At 38.2% G+C, this 23,961-nt stretch overlaps 1 protein-coding gene across 21 annotated transcripts in view; it reads right to left on the reverse strand.

The window, feature by feature from the left end:
* NCOR1 (nuclear receptor corepressor 1) overlaps nt 1–23,961 on the reverse strand; it is a 162,507-nt gene that overhangs the window by 121,081 nt on the left and 17,465 nt on the right. For all 21 annotated transcript variants that reach the window (XM_058283396.2, XM_058283402.2, XM_058283392.2 and 18 more), the window contains exon 2: nt 6,355–6,532. In XM_058283396.2, the coding sequence (XP_058139379.1) occupies nt 6,355–6,462 (108 nt within the window). In that variant the 5' untranslated portion in view covers nt 6,463–6,532. The remainder of the gene's footprint in view (nt 1–6,354; nt 6,533–23,961) is intronic.

Raw genomic sequence — 23,961 nt, forward strand, 5'->3', positions numbered from 1 at the left:
AGATACAGTGAACAACAGAATTTATCTACACTGACTCAAGAAAAAACAGAAAATCTGAATAGACTATATCTTTTAAAGAAACTGAGTGCACAATTTAAATTCTTCACACAAGGAAAATTCTAGGCTCAGAGGGCTTCTCCTATAAATTCTATCAAACATTTAAGGAGGAAATAGTACAACCCTACACAAATTATTTGAGAAAATACAGGAGAAGGGAACACTTCCTGAGCTAACATCAATTGTAATGGTGAAAGACTGTATGTTTTCCTTCAAAGATCAAAAACAAGGTAAGGATGCCTACTCTTAACCACTTTTATTCAATATTATACTAGATTCTAGCCAGTGCAGTAAGGAAGAAAAAGAAAAAAGGCATCCTGTTTGGAAAAGAAGAAACAAAACTGTCCTTAATCTCAGATAACATGATCTATGTAGAAAATCCTGTGCAATCTACAAAAAAGAAGCAAGAAGTAATGAGCAAGGTTGCAGGACACAAGATTAATATGCAAAAACAAACTTTCTACATATTAGCAATGAACAACTGAAAACTGAAATTCAAAAAACAATACTAGGAAGCAAATGTGGCTCAAGCAACTAGGCTCCTATCTACCACATACGAGGCCCTGAGTTCGATTCCCAGGGCCTCCTGGTGAAGGTGAGCTGACCCACACAGAGAGCTGACGCAACAAGATGACACAACAAAAAAGAGACACAGAGGAAAGACAATGAGAGATACAACAAACCAAGGAGCTGAGGTGGCTCAAGCTTCTCTCCCACCTTGGAAGGTCCTGGGATCAGTTCCCAGTGCCTCCTAAAGAAAAGACAAGAAGACAAGTAGACACAGAAGAACGAGCAACAAATGGAAACAGAGAGCAGGCAGCAAGCGCAAGAGGTAAAGGGGGGAAGGGGAATGGATAAATAATTCTTTTTTTAAAAAAAAGATATGCATTCACTGAAAGCATTCAAATTATATTGGATTAGAAATTATTAAAAAAAAAACAAACAATACCAATGGAAAGTTGAGGGTTAACTTGTGCAAAATTGGTAAAAAGGATGTGTGTTACTCTTTGGAAATGAATAGAAAAGATGAAAGCAAAACATAATGTTTGTAAGTAGCAGTACTATTATATGGGTATGACAGTGATTTAAAGGGAATGTCTAAGGTCATGTATATTACTAAAAGGAAAGCTAAAAAATATAACATGGGACTGTATAGCATAGTAAAACCTCATGTGAAATATAAATATGAGCAATATTACAAATATAAGACCATTTTTCTTTGAAACTAAACAAATGTATGTTAACACTACAAGATGTTAATATCAGATTAAAAAAAGATTATGCTGAGTGAAAGAAATCAGATTTGTAATCACCGAACACTGGAATAGATGACTAAATAAACAAATTAATAAAAAGGAATGAACTACTAATACATGCCACAACATGGATAAATCTCAAAAATAATATGAGCAACGTCCTGGCTGCCATGAGGAAAGGGGCTGCCAAGAAAGACTGAGCCCCTTTCTTTGTGTAATAAAAACTAATAGAAACAAACAAAAAAGACTTACTATAAAGCTATACTAATCAAGAAGGTACAGAGTGCTTTGAATGATTGTCTACACAGAACATTATATAGATGTGAAATAAAGAGAAACAAATATAACCACAGAAACGAACAGAGAGAACAGAAATAGTCTTACAGGTATGTGTTCAATTAATTTTCAGTGAAGGTACCAAGAAGTGGAGAACAAATGGTTCTCCAACAAATGGAGATAACAAATGGCTTCCGAAACAATCAAAAAACCCATGCGGCAGTTTGAGTATTATGTGGACCCCAGAAAATCCTGTTCTTAGAGTCAAACCATTCCTGTGTGTGTAAACCTATTGTAGATGGGATCTTTTGATTAGATTCAGTTAAGGGACACTCCCTTTCATTAGATCACTTTAGTAAGGCATGACCTAGAGTGGATCTTAATCCTCTTACTAGAATACTTTATAAATGGAGGACTAAAAAGCCATAGGCACAGAAAGAAGGCTGAAGAGTTAGAGAGAACCCTCCAGAGAAAGAAAAGCCACTGACAGAGCAGCTGGAGGCCAGAAGAAAGGAGAGATGAGCGACTCTGCCATGTGCCTGACGGCCCACAGCTGCAGCTCAGGGAGAATGCATCCCGGATGATGCCTTGATTTGGACACTTTCATGGCCTCTGAACTGAAAGCTTTTAACCTAGAAAATTCCCTGTAAAAACAAACTCATTTCTCGTATATAGCATTGGCAGCCTTATGCAGACTAAAACAACTCATAGGCAAAACAATAAACCTTAACCTTTCCATTATATACAAAATGTAATTCAAAATAGACTGTAGACCTAAATGTTAAACCTAAAATTATAAAATTTATAGAAGAAAACAAAGGGAAAAATCTTACTGACCCTGAATTTGGTAAAAACTTCTTAAAAGTGATACAATAAACACAAAATATAAAAGAAAAAATCAGTATTCTGGACTTGGCCAAAATTTTAAGACTTACACTCTTAAAAACACACTGTTGAGAAAATAAGACTTCTTTACATAATCTAGATACAATTCTTTTTGTCAAATACATGTTTTACAAATATTTTTATTTATAATCACCAAACACTGGAATAGATGACTAGATAAACAAATTAATAAAAAACAAAGAACTACTAATGCATGCCACAACATCAATAAATCTCAAAAATATTATGGGATGTGAAAGGAGCGGCCAAAGACAAAAAGTTCATATGAAAACTCTAAAAAAGACTAATTTAATCTATACTGACAGAAAGCAGGAGTCCTGAGACTAGAGGTTGGTGAGATCAGGAAGGATGATGACTAACCTGGATGCGGTACAAGTGAAATTTCTGGAGTGACAGAAATGACCCACATATCTACATTCTGGTGGTGGTTATATGGTTGTATAAATTTGCCAAAACTTGTCAAATGAATACCTCAAATGAATGCATTCAATATATGAACAAACATCAAAGCTGATTAAAAAAAAAAAACTTTAGAAGTAAAGAAATGAATAGCACTGGGGAAAGGGCAGACATAACCAAAATTCAACTCCCAATCTTGTTTAAAATTCTCAAACTATGAATAGAAGGCAACTTTCCCAAGCCAAAAAAAAAAAAGAGAGAGAGACACCTACATACACCTGCCAACTCCAGCACCAACTACAGGTTCAAATAAAAGGGACAGAAGATGTATGTGTAGAGAAGTCACATCTGAGTCCAACTCTGGTCACACTCAGGTGCACAAACTCCAAAGTAGGGCCCACTGGCAAGGTAACAAACTCTTGAGCTATCTGCCATGACCGTAGTACCTGGGTGTCTTTGTAGTCCTCAAGAGCCTCACTTAATAGGGCAGCATCTACTCTGGCTGTCTTTGAGATCCTGCTTAGACATGCATAAGTGTTACCTGTGTAATGATCTCCTGACTCATTTTGAAGTCTCTCAGCCATATAAACTCATTTGTCTTTATCATTTCCCCCTTTTATTCAAGGTCTTTTTCCAGTTGCATCCCAAGCTGGTGCTTGGTAGTGCTCTCGGGAGCTTATCCCTGAGAGTCATGTCTCACGTCGGGGGGAAGGTAATACATTGATAGGCGAGTTTGGCTTAGAGAGTGGCCACATTTGGGCAACATGGAGGCTCTCAGGAGGTAACTCTTAGACATCCTACAACACTAGGCTAAGTTGCAATTTCTGGACCAAAAGGCTCATAAGCTTAGTCTTCAATATCAAGAGCCATCAGTGGACCATCCTTCTTCATTGCTCATTGCCCCTGTACTTGGGGAATTGTTGCTGTTCCATTAGAGAATGTGGGAGAGCTTCCCAGGATGGGATTCAGTATTCTTTTGATTGTTGTGTGAATTTCTACCCACTGTGGCAATGCCCCATGAACATTTGAACATATTTATATACCTTATATGTATGTCCAGGTGAACTTACTCTCATGTAGCTCCTAGCACTGACACCCCACACCAGTGCTCCTCCCTTGCCATAGTTGAACACTTCTATGATCTGAAACGTCTTCAAAAATGAAGCCAAGTATGTTGGCAAATTCAATTTATAGGAAAATGAGAGAGTAATGATAGGTTTAAACATAGGAAATACAATATATATTAATTCAGAAAAACTAAAATAAAGTTAAAAAACTGAGATATTAAAAAAATGAAAAAAAAATTTTTTTACGTTTTGCCTTTCATCGCTATAATAACTATTGTCCTATATGTACACTGGCAATTTCTTCCATATCTTCCTCAATGTCTTACTTTTTTTTTCATGATGTCTTCAAAGAAGTTTTAGGTCACAGTAAAGTCATATACAGAATACAGGGGAGAATGTTATTCTCCCTCTTTCTCCCTTCCCTATTAATGATCTTTTTACATGTGGATGGTACATTTGTTACAACTGATATACAAATATTAAAACATAGCTACTAACCATGGTCAGTAGTTTTCATTATGGTTTACATTTTAGACCACACACTACTATAAATTTTTGGTGAAATTTAACATGGCCTGTATCCATCATTGCAAGATCATGTAGAGCACTTCCATTGCCCCCTAACTACTCCATTTTCCATCTATTCTATTCCTCCCTCCCCCTCTCCTTGGGGCCCACACAAAAGCCAGGTTTCACTGCTTGAAGGACAAGATTCATAGATACTTGCAACAACCGTGAGGGCTTGACACACTAGTCTGTCCTCCCCAATTAGGAACCACCCATGCTCTTGAAAGACAACCTCCCCTCTGTTTCAGAACATATCGGGCCTTCCAGGATGAGAATACAAACACCTTCCTGCTCATTACATGGGTTTCCACGCACTGATGTAACATACTATGACAAGATGAACACTCACATACTCCCTAGTATGTCCAAGAGATTTGAATTTCCGGGTTGCCCATGTGCCAGCTGGGCCCTGAGCCTCAGTGGAGTTGCAACACCTATTCCCTAGTTCACTGGACTCACCCAGGACCAACTAACAAGGAGGTGAGGATGGACAACCACTATACCAAGGAACCGAAAGAGTCTGTAACTGCAAGCAAGAGTCCCATCCATCAGCCGCGTGGGATCGAAGCCCCCCTCTCAAATTAAAGGTGGAGTGGGCATCACCATCCCGGAATCCTCAGATTAGGGAATAAAATATGGACTAGAGTGGACTTACTGGTATTCTACTATAGACTTATTGTGATTCTAGCAATGGAAGAAATTATACCATTGATGTGGAGACAGCAACCACTGGAGCTGCTGAAGGCAGGGAGAGGGAAAAAGAGGTGTAATGTGAGGGCATTTGGGGGACTAGGAATTGTTCTGAATGCACTGTAAAGTCAGATTCAGGACATTATATATCCTGCCATAACCTACCAAAATCGAGTGGAAGAGAGTATAAACTATAATGTAAACTATAATCCATACTGTGTGGCAATACTCCAAGATGTGTTCATTAATTTCAATGAATGTACCACACTAATGAAAGAAGTTGTTAATGTGGGGGAAAGTGGAATGTGTGGGGAGTGAAGCATATGGGAATCCCCTATATTTTTTTAATGTAACATTTTATGTAATCTATGTATCTTTTAAAAATAAATAAAAAATATATTTTTAAGAAAAAGGCATCTTCAAAAACACACAACTACCACTATACTTAATAGTGAAAGACTGTTTTCCCCAAGATTAGGAACAAGGTAAGGATATACAATCCTACTCTGTAATCATGACCACACTTCAAAGGAGTCCTCAGTAGCACCCAGCAGGACTCAACTATATTTCACAGGTAAATTTGTTTTCTTATTCTCTGAAATGACCATTTTGTCCCTTCCTTTCTTTTTCACTCCAAACCTCTTACTCCTAACCCTGGCCTTCTCTGAGGTGCTAACTTCACTCATATTTTATTTTTCACAAGGTGACCCAATCATACAAACTCTCTCATCTTCCTACCATCAACTTTCTTAGGAAGGTAGAGGTCCTTATCCTGGCCATCACACCAGAGAAGCCACATTAGCTTTCATCAGTACCCCAGCTTAATAGTCAACCAGAACTTGGAACATAAATATAGGTCATTAACCCTAAAAACTCCAGGTGACTGATACTTCTCTATCAACAACTCCTATAATCAAAAGCAGAGACGTTATCTAAACCCTAAAGTTTGACATAAAGTCATAATAAGGAGACAGAGATAATTCTCAACTTGACGTTCCTTCTTTAAGAATGGTTCTTTACATTTAAAAAAACAAACAAAAACCCCTACATTTGGTTTCTGACATCAACCAATGTATTAAGAAAAGTAAAGAAAAACAGATAATACATATACAATTTGCATAGTATTTGTTCCTTACCTGCTGGTGACGGGTGCTGGGAAAGGTGTACTGGACAGAGTGGGGAGGATAACGACTTTGCTCTGTGCTGAATGCTCCTTGGTTGGGAGGATAACCTGAACTTGACATTATCAGTAAAGAAGTCCTCACTAGGCTGTGAGATCAAGTCCAATAAACAATCATGTTTCTAGGAAACCACCTAAACAGGATGGGAAAAAATAGAATTGATAAGAACTAAAACACCAGGTGTTCTTCTAATAAATTATAGCTGTAGTTACAGAAATAAAAGCCATTATTACCAGTAAAAGCTTTCTCTCATGTATTTACTTACGTTATCGAGGTTTTTTCCTTTACGCTTTAAAAAGTTCTTTACTTCACCAAAAATAATGTAAGTAGCTGTAAGTAAAAATGTATATAAAACCTTAGCATAGGCGCAGGCATACAGCAGCTGCTCAAAAAAATGCAGTCTTACATTTATAATGTCTAAAAAACAAGTATTTCTTATTGCAAAAAATAAAAGTCCAAAATCTGAGGTTGAGAAAACATCCATTTTAAAAAGGATTTGCAAGTATAAGGAAAGCATGTGGGCAGAAAAACACTGTCTTTATTAAATATAGTCTAAGAAAGCACTGGGGAAGGGAATGCTCTCAAGAAGTCTCCCTTTCTACATCCCCCTTTCCCATTATTGTGTTGGGAAGAGGAAGGAAGGGGCAACTAATACCAGTAAAAGGATTCTGAATCTTAAATGTTTCTGAGTATTGTTTCTTCTGTGAATTGCTTCGCTTTATACTGATATATATTTAGTCATCAAATCAAAAGCTAAGCCTGAAGAAGAAAGACTCCCATGTGTTCAAACACGGGTAAGGACAGATTGGTTACAAGCTCCTAAGAACAGCTGGTTTGTGACTGAAAGGAAAGCTTCCCTCCCTCAAAAGGCAAGTGGAAGTACTGTTATATATTTTGCATTTATTTCATAGGCTGCTTGAAGAATCAGAGAGATTTTTGCAGACTTGAGGCCCTGTCAATCCTAAATCTTGTCATTACAATTATAGTAAAAACTGAGAAAGGGACAATCATGTCAAGAGCCAGGACAGGGGGTGAATTTCAATTTGACAGAGTAATTAATAATTAATAACTGACTCCTAGAAAAAGACATAAGATCAATTCTCCCTGGATATGTCCCATCAGAATCCCAAATAAAACTGGATTATGTTTACAGATTTGGCATTCTCTCCTTTGATTCACATAGAGAGGTTGGAGGTTCTATCAGTTGGTATTTCTATGTTTCTAATAAGCTCACAATGCTAAATTATCCAATAGATAGAAATATCTCATTATATACAAGATGAACAAAAAGATCGTTAACTGACTTACACAATGAAAAAAACTTGAGACCAAAATGAGGGAAAGGACTGTTAAATATAAACTCCAGATAGCCAATCAAAAGAGCCTCTTTAATAGTGTGACTAAACACAAGGGAGAGTTGGTGAGAAATAAAGGGAACTGCTAAAACTGCTCTTCAAAAATAACTAAGCAAAAAATGACAACAAAAAAAAAATCTGGAGTTTTTTTGTGCACAAAGGCACAAAGATAAATGCTAAAGAAAAAGCTACAAGGATACAAACCAAGAGCCCAAAGACAATTTTAAGCAAGACTTCTTAAAATCTGAAGTGCACAGACACACCACTCCTTCCTGAGGTCTCAGGTTCTCACACTGTGCCCCCTAGGACCTCTTCTGGCAGTCTGCAAGGTCAAAACTATTTTCATGATGATATTAAGAGAGCAATTCATTTTTCACTTTCATTTGCTCATGAGGGTACAGTGGAATTGTCCAGTCTACATGAAGTATGACAGTCATCCATCTGACAGCGAATGGAATGTATCTTTTCTAGAATATTCTAAGGTAGGAGGTTAGGATATAAATAAGTTCATTTTCTTAAGTTTGTTAATAAAAATACTTCTACCATGCTCTTACTATGGTAGTTTCAGTCATACCTGCTATAATATCTATAACATTATTTTCACCCAATGAATCAGTATTTTTAAAATCTTGAAGTTTTCCTTCTGCCTATTACATGGAAACACAAGAAATAAATATACTTTGTCATCTTGTTTTGCAATGATAATTCAATTTTTTCAAAAAATTTAAATTATGTAAAACTTGTTTTAGAATTCAATATTTTATTCCAAAGTAAAATTTACTTTTATTTTCTTTTATTTATTTTCTTATATTTAAGGATGGATAATTATCATAAAAAAAGGAGATAAGAAGACCCATTTTCTCAACCCACAGATATACCCTCCAATACTTAAGATGCTGGGGAAAAAAAAAATCAAACTGATAGGTCAAACAGTTCTCTAACTCATTAAATGGAAGAAGTGACTCTAAAAATACTGGGGAAAACAGTAAATAAAAAATAAAAATATGATGAAAGCTATCTCTCCCTCAGATTTACAGATGTTAATAACGTACTTTATTGCATCTTACACAAGAGAACATTTCCAAATAGTTTCCAATACCATTCTGAGTATAGTAATTTAAGGAAAAAAGATTATATAGAGAGATGATGAGTTCTTTGAAAGTCAAAAATTGCTTATCAAAATTAGATAACCTAGAAACAAAAAAAGCCACTGAAGCATCTTACAGGGTAAGTTACTTTATCACATTGGATGGAAAGGTACACACAATAGCTGAGAGAGACTTGGCAGAACTTGCTAGTTTTTTGCTTTCACATCTTGGGTATGGACTAATAATTGAAGATAATCTTCTCTGACTGAATGCTTAACAACAAACACCACAAAGTACTGAATAACTGTTTTCAATCTCAGGTTTACCCTGGAATGTCTGTTTTGCTATTTGCGTAGCTGGTGTGACAGGCACAAACTGAGGCAGTGGCAGCTATAATATCATCTTGCACTTGCAATAAAAACAAAAACAAACAAAAGTAAAGCAGTAAAAATGATTAATCTTACCCAATTTCAACCCCTGAGCACATCGTCCTAATATTCTGTGTGATGAAATGAGAAGTACACAAAAGGCACTTCTGCTGAATGCCGAAGCACAACGGCTATCTCCAGGAAAAGCACGTGAGCGACTAAGCTGTCACCTGAACTAACTACTGTTTTCATGGAATAGCATTTTTACTTGTAAGAATGACAAGCTACAGTTATTCAAGCTTGGTTTGTGGCAGGCTTTTCTTGAAAATGAACAAAGTGAAACTGATTCTTCAAGGAAAACCGCCAATGTTTGTTGTGAGAAAACAAAATTTTGGGAAAAGGTCTATCTGCCACAGTGAGTCTGACACCTTTCCCATATTTAAAGACTTCTGGGTACGTTTGGTGGTGATATTCCCAATTTTGAATTTTGGGTAATATATAATGAAATATGTCAACATCTGAAATAAGTGCATAATTCAGTGGACCAATGTTTTCCAAATGATGAAATCAGAATATTGCAAAATTATGTTTGAGTGAAAGATATATTTAATGTAAAAGATACACCAACAGATTTTAAAGTAATAGAGTATGAAAAGTTCATTGATATGGTTTCAGATTCTATACTGCAACTAACCTTTAAAAAATTACCACTTGTCTGGCTTTGGTATAGTACCACTGAATAAATATCCACAATTATTTAAAAAGGTAATTAAAATGTCCTCCCCTTTACCAACTACGTATCTGTGTATGGATACATTTTCTTCATAAATTTCAATCAAAATGACATATTGTAAGAGACTGAATGCAGTCAGAGATAAGAGAATCAAGCTATCTTCTATTAAGATAGACATTAAAGAGACTTGCAAAAATGTAAAAGAAATTCACTTCTCACTAGATTTTGTTTTTTGTGGGTTTTTTTGGAAAACAGCTGTTTATCAAAATGTTATTTACATTAACATACGATGCGTTTATTATTTTTAAATAACATCTTTTAAATTTCTGTATTTCACTTGCAAATATGATAAATATTAATTTATATAACCCATATAAGCAAAAGCTATTTAGAGTTCTAAATACTTTTTTAAGAGTGTAAAGGAATCTTGAGACCAAAAAGTTTAATGACCACTGGCCGAGAACATTAGGTCATAGGTAAACTCATTGGTCTTATTTATTACCTACACAGGCCACTCTCACCTGGACCCATGCTCATATCCATTCTAGAGAAGATGCCCCTATAAAAGATGTGGCTAGGACATCATGTTTACATCAAGGGAACTACATGGGAGCACGAATGAACCAATCAGATTCTTCTCCAGGAATTCAGACTTGAGAACATCAGCTATGCTCTCAACCTGGGCTACAAGGGGACCAGAGAAGGTGGCAAGACGAGCCAAAGTGTGTGCCACAGAAGCTCAGGGCAGCAGAGAGTGCCAGTCTACAGAGAGACAGGGGTAGACATGCAGAGAAGCAGAGCCAAGAGACTGTGCGGTCCCCAGAGACACAGCAAAGGCAGGCTTGGCTCCTGACTCCCATTCCCGGTACAGTCTCCACACGAAGCAGCTATGTTTCTTTTCTTGTCCTTGGATACCTGTTACACTGCCTACAGTCTTACAGTAAGTCCTCCTTTACTTAAGAAAGCCAGAGTAGGTTTCCATTTCTTAGAATCATATGATCTCAACCCAAGTCCCAAAATATCAAGTCCCAACCCTCAGAAACAACCTAAATAACCATGAACTGACAAACAGATAAATATGATGTATATCTTTTATGACTGACTAGTCATAAAAAAGAATGAAGTAGTGACTGATACATGCTATATAACGTGGAAGAAACTTGAAAACATTGTGCTAAGTGAAATAAGCTAGACACAAAGGGGCAAATATAATATGATTCCATTTACATGAACTATCCAGAATAGGCAAATCCACAAAGACAGAAAATAGATTAGTGGTTGATTAGGGCTGGGGGAGAGGGATGGGAGAATAGAAGATTGATAGCTAAGGATACAGGATTCTTTCTGAGGTGATGAAGTAATGAAAATGTTCTAGATTTGACTGCAGTGACAGTTGCACATATCTGTGAATAAACTAAAAACCATTCAACTGTACACTTGAACAGGCGACTTAGACAATATACGAATTGTATCTCAATAAAGCTGACCTTAAAAAAATATCTACTAATTTAAAAAGAAAACCCAAAATAATACAAGACCAACTACAGGGCCTAAAAATGATCGTAAGGCAAATTAACATATGCCTTACACAATGAAATCTAAGACCCAAATTTGAATAATTCTTGAAATCACTATGTATCCTACAGTAAACAGCATTTTTTTTTTAGCATTTTTTAATTTAAAATTTTATTTCTATATCAATGTTACAAGTTACTCAGGTAAAACAAGATAACTACAATAACAATAAATCTTCTTTACTCAGTGGTTACATCCCCCCCTTATTTTTGTTCATTCCTCAATCTTAAGGGATTTGGGACCATGTCCACTCCGACTGCTCCAGGCTGAGAAAAGACAAAAATATTAAAAGGCAGAAAAATGGAACTGTTTTGCCTGCATTTGAAGATACTCCTTGCTTTTGGGATGGGACTATTCCATCATCATCATTTTGTTAATTTGTCCAGAGTATGAACAAAAAACTGGAGAGTATGAATTCACTGCAACTGCTGGGTTTCAGTGCACCACCAGCACAGAACAATCCAAATGCTTTAAGTCTCTGAGGAATATACTTAATAGGTAAAATGAAAATTATAGGTTCAAATAAAAGTAAAAAAATCATGATTAAGGGAATTATAAATGAGTATGTTATATTGGGAAATAGTTTTTCATATATTCCCAGATACAGCCTGCCGAGGGGGTGATTTCATGTGGCCATGTGGTTTGCATTTGGTGTCTTGATGTCCCTAGGACCCTCAGGAGCACTTTTGTTTGAAGCTTTGTTTACTGTGGCAGTTTGTGAAATCCAGCTGAGAACTGCATAAGCATAATCTCTGGAATGACCTCCCAACTCGCTTTAAAATCTCTTACTTGTAAAAACACTTTTTTATTTAATATTTTCCTTTTCATCAATGTCTTTCTCCAAATGCATTGCTGATTAATGCTTGGTAATAATCCTCAGTGCCAGGGAGGCTCATTCCTGGGAGTCATGTCCCAAGACAGAGGGGTGGGAGGAAGATGGTAGTTTATTTGCAGAGTTTGGCTCAGTGAGAGGCCACATATGAATAACAAGGAGGTTTTCAGGAGGTAACTCTTAGGCATTTATAATTAGACTTAAGGTTTCATATTACAGGAATAAGGTTCCTAAGTATTAACATTAAGATCAAGGACTTAGCTTATTGGCCTTTATTCCCTTTTACTAGGCAAAGCTTAGATATTCCAGAGCTTTGGGCTATCTTATTTAAGAAAGTAACAGGACTTCCCCAGGAGGGAAGTTTACTATTTAGTCAGGTACTGTAAAGGCCTTTATCTATCTAGAAAATTTACCTATGGCAACAAGGACACATTTATGTCCCATAGAAGTAAGTTCAAGATATTCAAAAGGCCCTGTCTGTTCAGACACCTGACCATGTCCTACCTTGATCTTCTTACCAGGGTTCTGTTAATTGACAGGTAGGACATAATTTATAGGCTTGTCTTGCTTCTTGTATAAAGTTCTTTTTTTTCCTTTTTTCCTTTTTTCTGAGCTTTGATCTGCAGCTGGCTGCAATGTACTTTCAGAGAAGCCTCAGAGTAAAAAGATTCAAATCAGTCAAGGGAATAAGCACATGGGGCAGAGACCAGGAGGGTTCCAGACAAGGCACTTCCAAGTGTCCTCTCAGCATGGAGTCATAGGCAGCCTTCCTCTCCCAGTATCAATGTGTGAAAGCGTGCTTGGATCATTGCCAATAAAGGAAGCTCAATAAATGGCACTTTACAGTGTAACTACCAGTACTTTTTCTTTACCTTAGAGGTAAATAACAGTGTCTTATAAACAAATACAACTTTTTTTGGTAAAATATGGTATTCGAGAGGCATTACATCCCTAAGTCTTTGGATTCTACCCTAAATCTTACCCTGAAAAGTTCACATTAGAGAAATAACCATTTGTTTTTTCCTTTAATTTGCTCCTTGACTATATTAGCAAGACAAGGAAATAAAGGAGACTAATATTATCAACATGATTCCTAATCTAAGGTACCAAACAGAAAATGTCTGTAGCATTTTCATTTTCCTAACAGAAACACATATAAACCAGGGACACAGAAAGACATCCTAAAGTACAACTCCAAAAGCAGGAGGAATAACAATGAAATCCTTTAGTTGTAAAATATATTTTTACATTTCTGTTCAGACATCCTAAAGTACAACTCCAAAAGCAGGAGGAATAACAATGAAATCCTTTAGTTATAAAATATATTTTTACATTTCTGTTCAGCAAATACACCTTAAAAAGGAAAACCAGGATCAAAAACCATTCCCCATAGAAGCTCCAGAAAACAGTTAAAGGCTTGCAGAAACAGGGCAGGTGCTGAAGTCAAGAAAACGGCTACTTGAAAGCAGGAAGGTCTTCTGGGGCCTTGGCTCCCCTCCCCATCCCCTCACCAGCCTGGTGCAGGGCAACCTGTGCTCCCAGCACTGGTCCCTGGTCCCAGTTCTGGAGGGAGCAGAGTAATCCTCATGCACGTTCTGGAAGCATGTATGCCTGACCCAATGTGACTGGTAGCTGTTGCTAAGGAGAGTTCCACAAGTTGAAAGGAAAGGTAACAAGATAACAGACTGAAGTTGCATGGAAAAAGTAAAGAACCCTGGTGAGGGAAACAACAAGGGTAAATATAAATACCCGTACTATTGAATTTTTGGTTTTTAACTCTACTTTTTACTTCCTACAGGATCTAAAAGGTAACTGCCTCTTAGACACTGGCTTACTTCGTAAGGGACTCAATGTACAAACATGTAATCTGTGACAAGAACTACATTGGGGGGGAGGGGGAGACAGAAGTATACAGGAACATGGTGTGTGTATACTATTGAAGTGAAGCTGGTACCAAAGCAAACAAGACTGTTATAGATTTAGGATGTTAAATTCAAGCCCTATGGTAACTATAAAAAAAATATCAGAGAATACATAAGTTCATAAAGATAGAAATTAAGAACAGGGTGCCAAGGCCAGAGGAATGGGAAGTTAATGCATAACGGGTTTACAGTTTTTATTTGGGGAGATGGGAAAGTTTTAGTAATGGATGCTGGTGAGGGTACTGTATGCAACGCTGTAAATGTGAACAAACCCAATGAATAGTATGCCTAGGAGTTGATGAGACAGGAAGGAAACTTTATGCTGCATATATGTTCTCACAACTAAATAGAGAGAGAGCAAGAGCAAGAGAACAACTAAAGGGACAATGGCAACAAAAGCAATATGTGATCCTGGACAGAATCTAACAAAGGAAGAGAGAAGGCTCAAGAGGCCATCATTCAAACATGTGAAACAATTATAATAAAGACTGTAAGCTTTATATCAATGTTAAATTTCTTAAACTGAACACTGGTACTTAAGGTGGTAACATACATGAATATCTTTGTTCTTAAAAAAAGTAGATGGACATATTAAGTGTTCAAGGGGGGGGAAATGGATGTGGCTCAACCAATTGTGCTCCCATTCACCATATAAGAGGTCCCGGGTTCAATGCCCAGCACCTCCTGGTGAGAGTAAGCTAGCCCACGCAGTGAACTGGCCCATGCAGAGTGCTGGCCTACGCAGGAATGCAGCTCTGTGCCGGAGTGCCGCCCTGTGTGGGACTGCCCTGTGCAGGAAAGCCGTCCCCCCCGCAGGAGTGCCGGCTGACGCAGAGTTGGCGCAGCAAGATGATGCAACAAGAGAAACAAGGGAGAGAAAAATAAGAAGATGTAGCAGAACAGGGAAATGAGGTGGTGCAAGAGAGTAATCGCCTCTCTCCCACTCCGGAAGACCCCAGGATCAGTTCCCAGAGCCACCTAATGAGAATACAAGCAGACACAGAAGAACACACAGCGAATAGACACAGAGAGCAGACAATGGGGGGAACGGGTGGGGGGGATAAATAAAAATAAATCTAGGGAAGTGGATTTGGCCCAATGGATAGGGCATCCGCCTATCACATGGGAGGTCCAGTGTTCAAACCCAGGGCCTCCTGACCCATGTGGTGAGCTGGCCCACACACAGTGCTGATGCACACAAGGAGTGCCGTGCCACACAGGGGTGTCCCCCACGTAGGGACGCCCCACACCCAAGGAGTGCGCCCCGAAAGGAGAGCCACCCAGTGCAATAGAAAGTCCAGCCTGCCCAGGAGTGGCACTGCACACATGGAGAGCTGACTCAGCGAGATGACACAACAAGACACAGATTCTGGGTGCTGCTGACAAGAATACAAGCGGACACAGAACACACGGCAAATGGACACAGAGAGAACACAACTGGGTGGGGGGAGGGAAGAGAAATTTAAAATAAATCTAAAAAAAAAAAGTGTTCAAGGGGCATGATATATACAGTCTATGCTCAAGTGTTCAGAAAATGGACTGATAGATATAGATAGATAAATGGATGGATGGATAAAGATACAATAAGTGGCAATACGTCAAAATTGGTGGAGCTGGGTATCAGGGTGGTAGGGGTTTGCTGAAGTTCCCTGTGCAGGGTTTGTATTATTTTTTTGTAACTGTCCTGTACATTTGAAAGTATTTCAGAATAATAAGTTAAAATGTGCATTTTGGAAAGTGGATGTGGCTCAAGCAATTGAGCGCTCACCTACCACATGGGAGGTCCCAGGTTTGAATCCTTTAGAAGGATGAAGAAGATGAGGAAGATGGGCTGGGTGGTGAGCTGATGCAACAGGATAATGCAATTAAGAGACACAAGGAGGAAAACATAATGAGACCCACAACAAATCAGGGAGTGGAGGTGGCTCAAGCAATTAGGCACCTACCTCCCACATGGGAGGTCGTGGGTTCAGTTCCAGTACCTCCTAAAAGAAAGACAAACATACAATGAACAGACACAGCAAATGCAAAACAACAAGAGGGGGAGAAGGGAAGGAGGGAGGAAAATGTGTGTGTGTATATACACTTAGATATACTAAGGCAAACCAAAAACTAGAAAAAGTGGAATGGCAAAATTTTGAAAAATATAATCACAACATAAAAATAAGACAAGAACATGGGGTTAAACAAAGGAAATTAAAGAAACGAAGTAAGTCAATGTTATCAATAATCACAAAAATGCAAATCAGGACAAAATCATTTTTTCCAAACAAGTTGGCAAAAGATTAAAAGAAAATTATAACTCCTAGTTTTAGTGAGAAAAAAAGAGGGAGCTGAGGAAACTTAAAATACATGGAATTCCTATTTGTAATGATGGAAATGTTTTTGGAAATGAATGGCATTGATCTTAGCACAACATTATGAACATGTAGGTACATATTAAAACAAATATGAGACGTATCTGAATGTGAATAAAAGGGAAAATGTTAGGTTGTATATATGGTAATAAAATACATTTTTTTTAAATCCATGGAATTGCATAAGACAATGAGTGCTAAGTTAAACCATAGAATATAGTTAACAGTACAATTATAAAAATGTGCTTTCATCAATTCTAACAAAAGTACCATACCAATGCAAGGTGTTAATAAAAGGGGAAAAAATGATGATAATGCCTAGTGTTAGTAAGGGTCTTTTTTTTTTAGATTTTTTTAAATTTATTTCTCTCCCCTCACCCCCCCTCTAGTTGTCTGCTCTCTGTGTCCATTCGCTGTACTTTCTTCTGTGACCACTTCTATCCTTATCAGTGGCACCAGGAATCTGTGTTTCTTTTTGTTGCATCATCTTGTTGTGTCAGCTGTCCGTGTGTGCGGCGCCATTCATGGGCAGGCTGCACTTTCTTTTGTGCTGGGCGGCTCTCCTTACGGGGTGCACTCCTTGCATGTGGGGCTCCCCTACGCGGGGAACATCCCTGCATGGCACGGCACTCCTTGCATGCATCAGCACTGCGCATGGGCCAGCTCCACACGGGTCAAGGAGGCCCGGGGTTTGAACCGTGGATCTCCCGTGTGGTAGGCAGACACCCTATCTATTGGGCCAAGTCCGCTTCCCGTTAGTTAGGGTTTTAACTGCTGTTGATGTGTATGTAAACTGGTACAAATGGCTTTCTGAAGAAGAATGACAAAATATATCCTAAGCCTTGAAAATACACACATCCTCTACCACAGCAAATCCAATGATTATTCAATTACAGAGATACCCAAAGGTAAATGTCTGGGAATGTTCCTCAAGCAACTTCCTAAATATGCAATACATGAGCTTAAAGAAATTATGTTTTAAAGGAAGTTTAGCCAATGGGAAATTTTATTTAGATTCTGCCACGAAAAAGTTTGTATAAATGAAACATTTTGATTAAAAAAGGTATAATTTGGGTCTCTCAGTGTATCTTACATTGGTAATCAATTTTTCATGTGTCTGTTGTATCTTCACAGTAGGATTTTAAGACCAAAGCAGAAATGTCAAAAATTCAACAAGAAACTTTTCTAGCAGTACTCCTATGCACTAACACAATTCTAAACCCTGCTCAGAAGAGTGACCGCGATATGCAATCTTATGTGGGGTAACATAGACAATAAACAAATATGCATGAAATACTATGATAAAGTGCTATAAATAATATAAGGTAAGAAATAAAGCGCTATAAATAAAATAAGGCTGACAAGGTAGGAGAAAAGATGGAAGGGAGCCATTTCTGATGAGGGTGATCCCCAAGAGCCAATTTCAGCTAGTGTGACCATCATTCCAGTTTCCTGAAACCGTCCTAGTTTACACCTATTGTCCCAGTGCAATTATTAATTATGCCCCATTTCATTCTCAAAAGTGTCCCAATTTGAGTAATAAATTCTATTTTAAGCCTGTGAAGAGCTAAAACAAGAGCATTCAAGGAAGTGGAACTATATAAAGGCCCTAAGGCCAGAGGAAATCTAGTCAAGAGAAAAGGAGGGCTGGGAGGGGAAGGGGGGGAGAGGAGGGGCAGGAGGGAGGAGAGTAAGGGAGAGCACATGGGTTCTTGTTTAGAAACTCAGATCAGTTCTTCTACATACATACACACGCATACATATTCTGAACACTAATCCGTTTTCTGCCTTTATGCTAAAAAAATTTTCCTCTTGGCGGCGGACTTGGCCCAGTGGTTAGGGCGTCCGTCTACCACACGGGAGGTTCGCGGTTCAAACCCCAGGCCTCCTTGTCCCGTGTGGAGCTGGCCCATGTGCAGTGCTGATGCCTGCAAAGAGTGCCTTGCCACGCAGGGGTGACCCCCACGTAGGGGAACCCCACGTGCAAGGAGTGCGCCCCGTAAGGAGAGCCGCCCAGCGCGAAAGAAAGTGCAGCCTGCCCAGGAAGAGCGCCACCCACACGGAGAGCTGACACAACAAGATGACGCAACAAAAAGAAACACAGATTCCCGTGCCACTGACAACAACAGACGCGGACAAAGAAGACGACGCAGCAAAATAGACACAGAGAACAGATAACCGGGGGGGGGGAAGGGGAGAGAAAGAAATAAAATCTTATAAAAAAAAAAGAATATTATAAAAAAATTTTTCTTCTAGAATTCCTAACTTGTTTCACCTTTTTAAATACTTTCTCCATTATCAAATGATAATACTTCTTTGAGTATTGTTTCTATATTTACCTCCTTAATCACCTTAACTTACTTTCTAAAAAATAGCAAGGTAAGGACTCTAGCTGTATTTTCTTTCCCAATCAATAGTTAATTGTCCCAAAATGTTTACTGAACATTTTTGCCTTTCCACATTGATCTGATAAGCCATTCTTATAACAATCCCACAATTTCACTTGGTAGTACATACCCTAGAGCAGGGATTCTAAACCTTTTTTGTTCCATAGACCCCTTTGCCAGTCTGGTGCAAACCATGGACCCCTTATGAAATCCACACTATACTTGTATTATTTAATAAATATTCCACACGCACACCAACACATTCCCACAAGAATGTTTTAAATTTAAATTCAAGCTCACAGACCCCTTAATAAGAACCCCTGCCCTATAGAAACTCACATACTTATATTCAAAAATAATGCAACAAAGTAACAGGAAAAATTGAGAATAACCTAAATTTCAGTCATTACAATGGATAAACTGTGATAGTCATATGATAAAATACTATACAACAGCTACAATAAGTAAACTAGAGCTACACCATTCAAAACAGATAAACCTCAAAAAAGTGCTTAATATATTAAAAACACAGAAAAGAATACATTATATATATACACACATATAATGAAAGCATAAAAACATAAAAGATACAAGTCTACTTTAGCACAAGAGTTACGTCTAAGGAAGAATAATGATTTAGGAATGGGGTACACTCTGTAGCACTTTATTTCCTAACACAAAAAGCAAGTATGGTAAACATTAAGTTGTCTTAAATATGGGTGGTATGGATGGGCATTATATCACTCTCTGCACATTTCTACAGATCTGAAATAGTTCATGAAGAAAAAGAATGCATCTTAATATACTGTATATTCCTACAGATCCACAATTCTAGACTCATGAATTTGATTTATGTCTTTTCCTATACCAATGACATATTTCCAATTACTGTAGCATTACAATGTCTATATATCGGGCAGGGCAAGTTTCCCTCACTGTGCTTTGTTGGTGGTGTTACTTTCAAAACTTACGGAGCTATTCTAGCACATTTCCTCGTCCTCATGAAACCCGGAGGCAGACTATGAAGTCCCACAAAAAAATTCTGGATGAGAATATATAAATAACGAATTCTTAGACTGGTTAAAGAGAACAGATACTTTTATATTACTGTGTATTCCCATTCTAAAAACTGATTATATATGCTTATGTCTTAGGATGAGAAATAAACTTGTTTAGGTGTGCTACATACAATTAAGATGGGGATATTTTACATATATATGATAGGAATATTATATTGATACATATAATGGAAATACATATAGAACTCCCATCTCAATTATATACAAAATATGTAAAACTTCCATGTTGACTCTTACATCTGTGTGTTCGCACATGTGTGTACACACTCACGTTTTAGGGTAGGAATTATTTACATATATATGTAGATATAATTAAGATGGGCATTATATAGTCTCCCTCATTTAAGATTTTATGTCCCTTTGTAAAGTTTTAGTAGTCTCTGTTTACATCATTTTCAGGGATCTTTGAAGAGAACAAAAGTAGACACACATTCCGTATGCCAACTTGATCCAATTTCCTCGTTTTAATCAATAAATTCTTTACCCAGCTATGTTCAGAAAATAAATTTTCCAGAGAACTGTCATTCATTCTAATTTTAAAACAAAACAGGAAAAAAGTGAAAGAACTTTGAAAAATTTAGGTGGTACACTGCAATACATGAGTATTTTAAATAAGACACCCTCATCACGACTCATTTCAAACTTCTCCTGTTGTAGAAGAAACTGTCCAGGGCAAGAATTAGAGAACAACTAGCTGTGCCGTCAGAGAGGCTGTTTTCTTCCTGTTTCCTCTTGAGGCATGGAAGTCAGAAAATCTTAGAATTGGGAAGTTTTGACATTAACCAACCAACACCAATTTTCCCCCTCACAGGTGAAGAATCTAAAGCACAGTGAATTTAATAACTCCTCCAGTCTCACAAGTGTCAGTGGCAAAAATGGCTGAAGCCAGCACTTCCTACGATGCTCTGCAGCTTTCTCTGAAGGTCATGGCCAAGTCTTGAGGAGTCGAGATTTTCAGTGGGACTGCACATTAAAACCACCCGAAGCTGTGCCCTCAGCTTTATATCCACGCTTGCTCCAGGGGAGACAGGAAAGAGCCACCACAGTGGTTTCATTTTGTTTTGTTGTTTTCTAAAGTAACACGGAATACATACATCCTTGTCCCCCAGCTGCTACCCCACTGCCCTCTCATGGGGAGCCAAAGTTACTAGTTTCTAGCCTATCCTTTAGAAATATTGTATACACACACGCACACACTTTGCCCACTAACAAATGATGGCATACTCAACATTGCTCTACTCACTTTTATCACTTAATATATTAATATCTTGGCAATCATTCTCATGAGTAAGTAAAGAGCTTCTCCGTTCTCTTTTTACATATTTCACAATATAACTTTTCATGAATATTTTGTAAAAGTTGCCCAAGTCATTCTGATCTGCACCCCTAAGAAATACTTAAGCAATCTATCTATGAACTCTCCTCCCAACTCATACAAGCCAAAAATAAATAAAGATATAAATGGAATGGAGAGCCAAAGGGAAGATCTTAGCTCAGGGTCATCTGAACTTTTTCTAAGAGTGGTCTACATGATTAGAAATCCATGTGGGGAGACGGATTTGGCCCAGTGGTTGCGGCGTCCGTCTACCGCATGGGAGGTCCGCGGTTCAAACCCCGGACCTCCTTGACCCGTGTGCAGCTGGCCCATGCGCAGTGCTGATACGCACAGGGAGTGCTGTGCCACACAGGGGTGTCCCCCGAGTAGGGGAGCCCCACGTGCAGGGAGTGCGCCCTGTGGGGAGAGCAGCCCAGCAGGAAAGAAAGTGCAGCCTGCCCAGGAGTGGCACTGCCCACACTTCCCGTGCTGCTACCGACAACAGAAACGGACAAAAAAGAAACAGAACGCAGCAAATAGACACAGAGAGCAGACAACCGGGGGAAGGGGGAGGGAATTAAATAAATAAATAAATCTTTAAAAAAAGAAATCCATGTGGTATGGGATTTTTCTCCCCAGCAGCAATGAGTCCCAAGTTCAACACTTGTACATAATGTCACTCAAATATGTGTCAAGTGGGAGAGTGGATGCAGCTCAAGCAGTTGAGCATCTGCCTACCACATGGAAGGTCCTGGGCATGACGAGCATGACGGTGAGCTAAGACAACAAGATGACACAATGAAGAGACACAACAAGGAAACACAATGAGAGACACATCAAGCAGGGAGTGGAGGTGTTAAAGCAACTGGATGCCTTCCTCCCACGTGGGAGGTCCTGGGTTCCGTTCCCGAAGCCTCCTAAAGAAGACAAGCACACAATGAACAGACACAGAAAGCAGATAGCAAGAGCAAACAACAAGGGGGGGGATAAATAAATAAAAAGATCTTAAAAATATTTAAGTGTACCAAGATATATCAAGTGATTTATCCATATTTCCCTTTTGTCAGCAATCTCCTGCTGTCCTAGTTTTGCAGTATGATTTTAGTGAAATTTAACTTGAACATCCCCAAAATAAAATAAGGCAAATTTATTTCCAAGTACTATCAGCCCATCTAACACAGGAGAGAGTAAAACATTAGCAAAAGCCAGGAGATTAGCTTCTCCTGGCTGACAAGTTTATGGGTCAAAGGAGGTCTATGGTCACCACAACCGTAGCTGGTAGCCTAGAGGCCACAGCTGCCATCCTGATCCAAATTTATTCATCAGACATACAGCAGCACACTTTCCTCAAACGCCTTACCTGGCAGGCAAATCAAAAAAGATACAAAGGGGAAATACTCTGATTCTAGAGACTGGGGAACCTAGAATCCATCTTTTCAGTCTCCTTCTCCCTATGCCCCTCCCTCCACTCTCACTCCAGTCCTAACTCACTGAGAGCTCCACAGGACACTTTACAGTTTGCACAAAAATGAAATAAAAGATCCTGGTCTGAAGTTAAGACTGAAGGGAAGGACCACGGAGCCTTAAGAGGAAGAAGGAAGGCTGAACCCTCATTGACATCATCCACCATCTTGTTCCAACATGTGGCCAATGACTTTGGGTAAGAAAGTACCTCTTATGGAACCCTGAGTTGGACTCTTTAGGACCTTGTGACTGTAAGTTTCTACCCCAAATAAATATACTTTATAAAAATAAAAATTAAAAAAAAAAGGGAACACCTTAAGTGACAATTTCCAATTTTAAGTTCAGTTCTCAGCATTAACTTAGGGTTAGTTACACGCTTGATTAATTAAATATAAAAATTCAATGAAACGTTTAAGAACCTGATCAAGATTTTATGAGCAACCATCTAGTATAGTAAGCATAAGCAAGTATAATCATGTTTTAGGATGTGGAATAATATACCAAAACTAGACATAATTGTCGTTAAGTGACAAGAGCACATTTTATCTGAATTCTATAGATAAATTCAGAACCAATCTATATTTTACAAATAGGCAATAAGATACAGCAAAATGAAACTGACTTATTTATATTCTTTCTTTATTTCCCCATTCAAGTAATACACACACAAACACATACACACACAGTTACTCAAGAGAAAACACAGTGCAACAACAAAATTTCAAACACAATTCTCCAAAAATAAAAATAAATCCAATATTCCTCTCACAAGGAATTCCTGGCTTTTGGCCTATAATCTTTGCATAAACAAAATATATTTGGAAAGGTTTACAAGGTGGCCTAAGCTATCTTAGGGAAAAGGCTAAAAGCATACCTCAGTGTGGAAGGACTGCAGATGTCTCTTCAAAGGAATAACAACAATCCACAAAGAGTCACAGAAGAGGTGAAGCCCACATTCCACCAAAACAGGAAAGGATCCTACAAAATACATAGGTCCCCTTTTCTTTTAAGAGATCAAATGATACAGGATACGGGAATGGCCTCTAAGGCACTGCAGATGCCAAAAAATCAGTTGCTATACCAAGAT

This window comes from Dasypus novemcinctus, chromosome 21, assembly GCF_030445035.2.
Source record: "Dasypus novemcinctus isolate mDasNov1 chromosome 21, mDasNov1.1.hap2, whole genome shotgun sequence".
In the NCBI taxonomy this organism is placed as follows: Eukaryota; Metazoa; Chordata; class Mammalia; order Cingulata; family Dasypodidae; genus Dasypus; species Dasypus novemcinctus.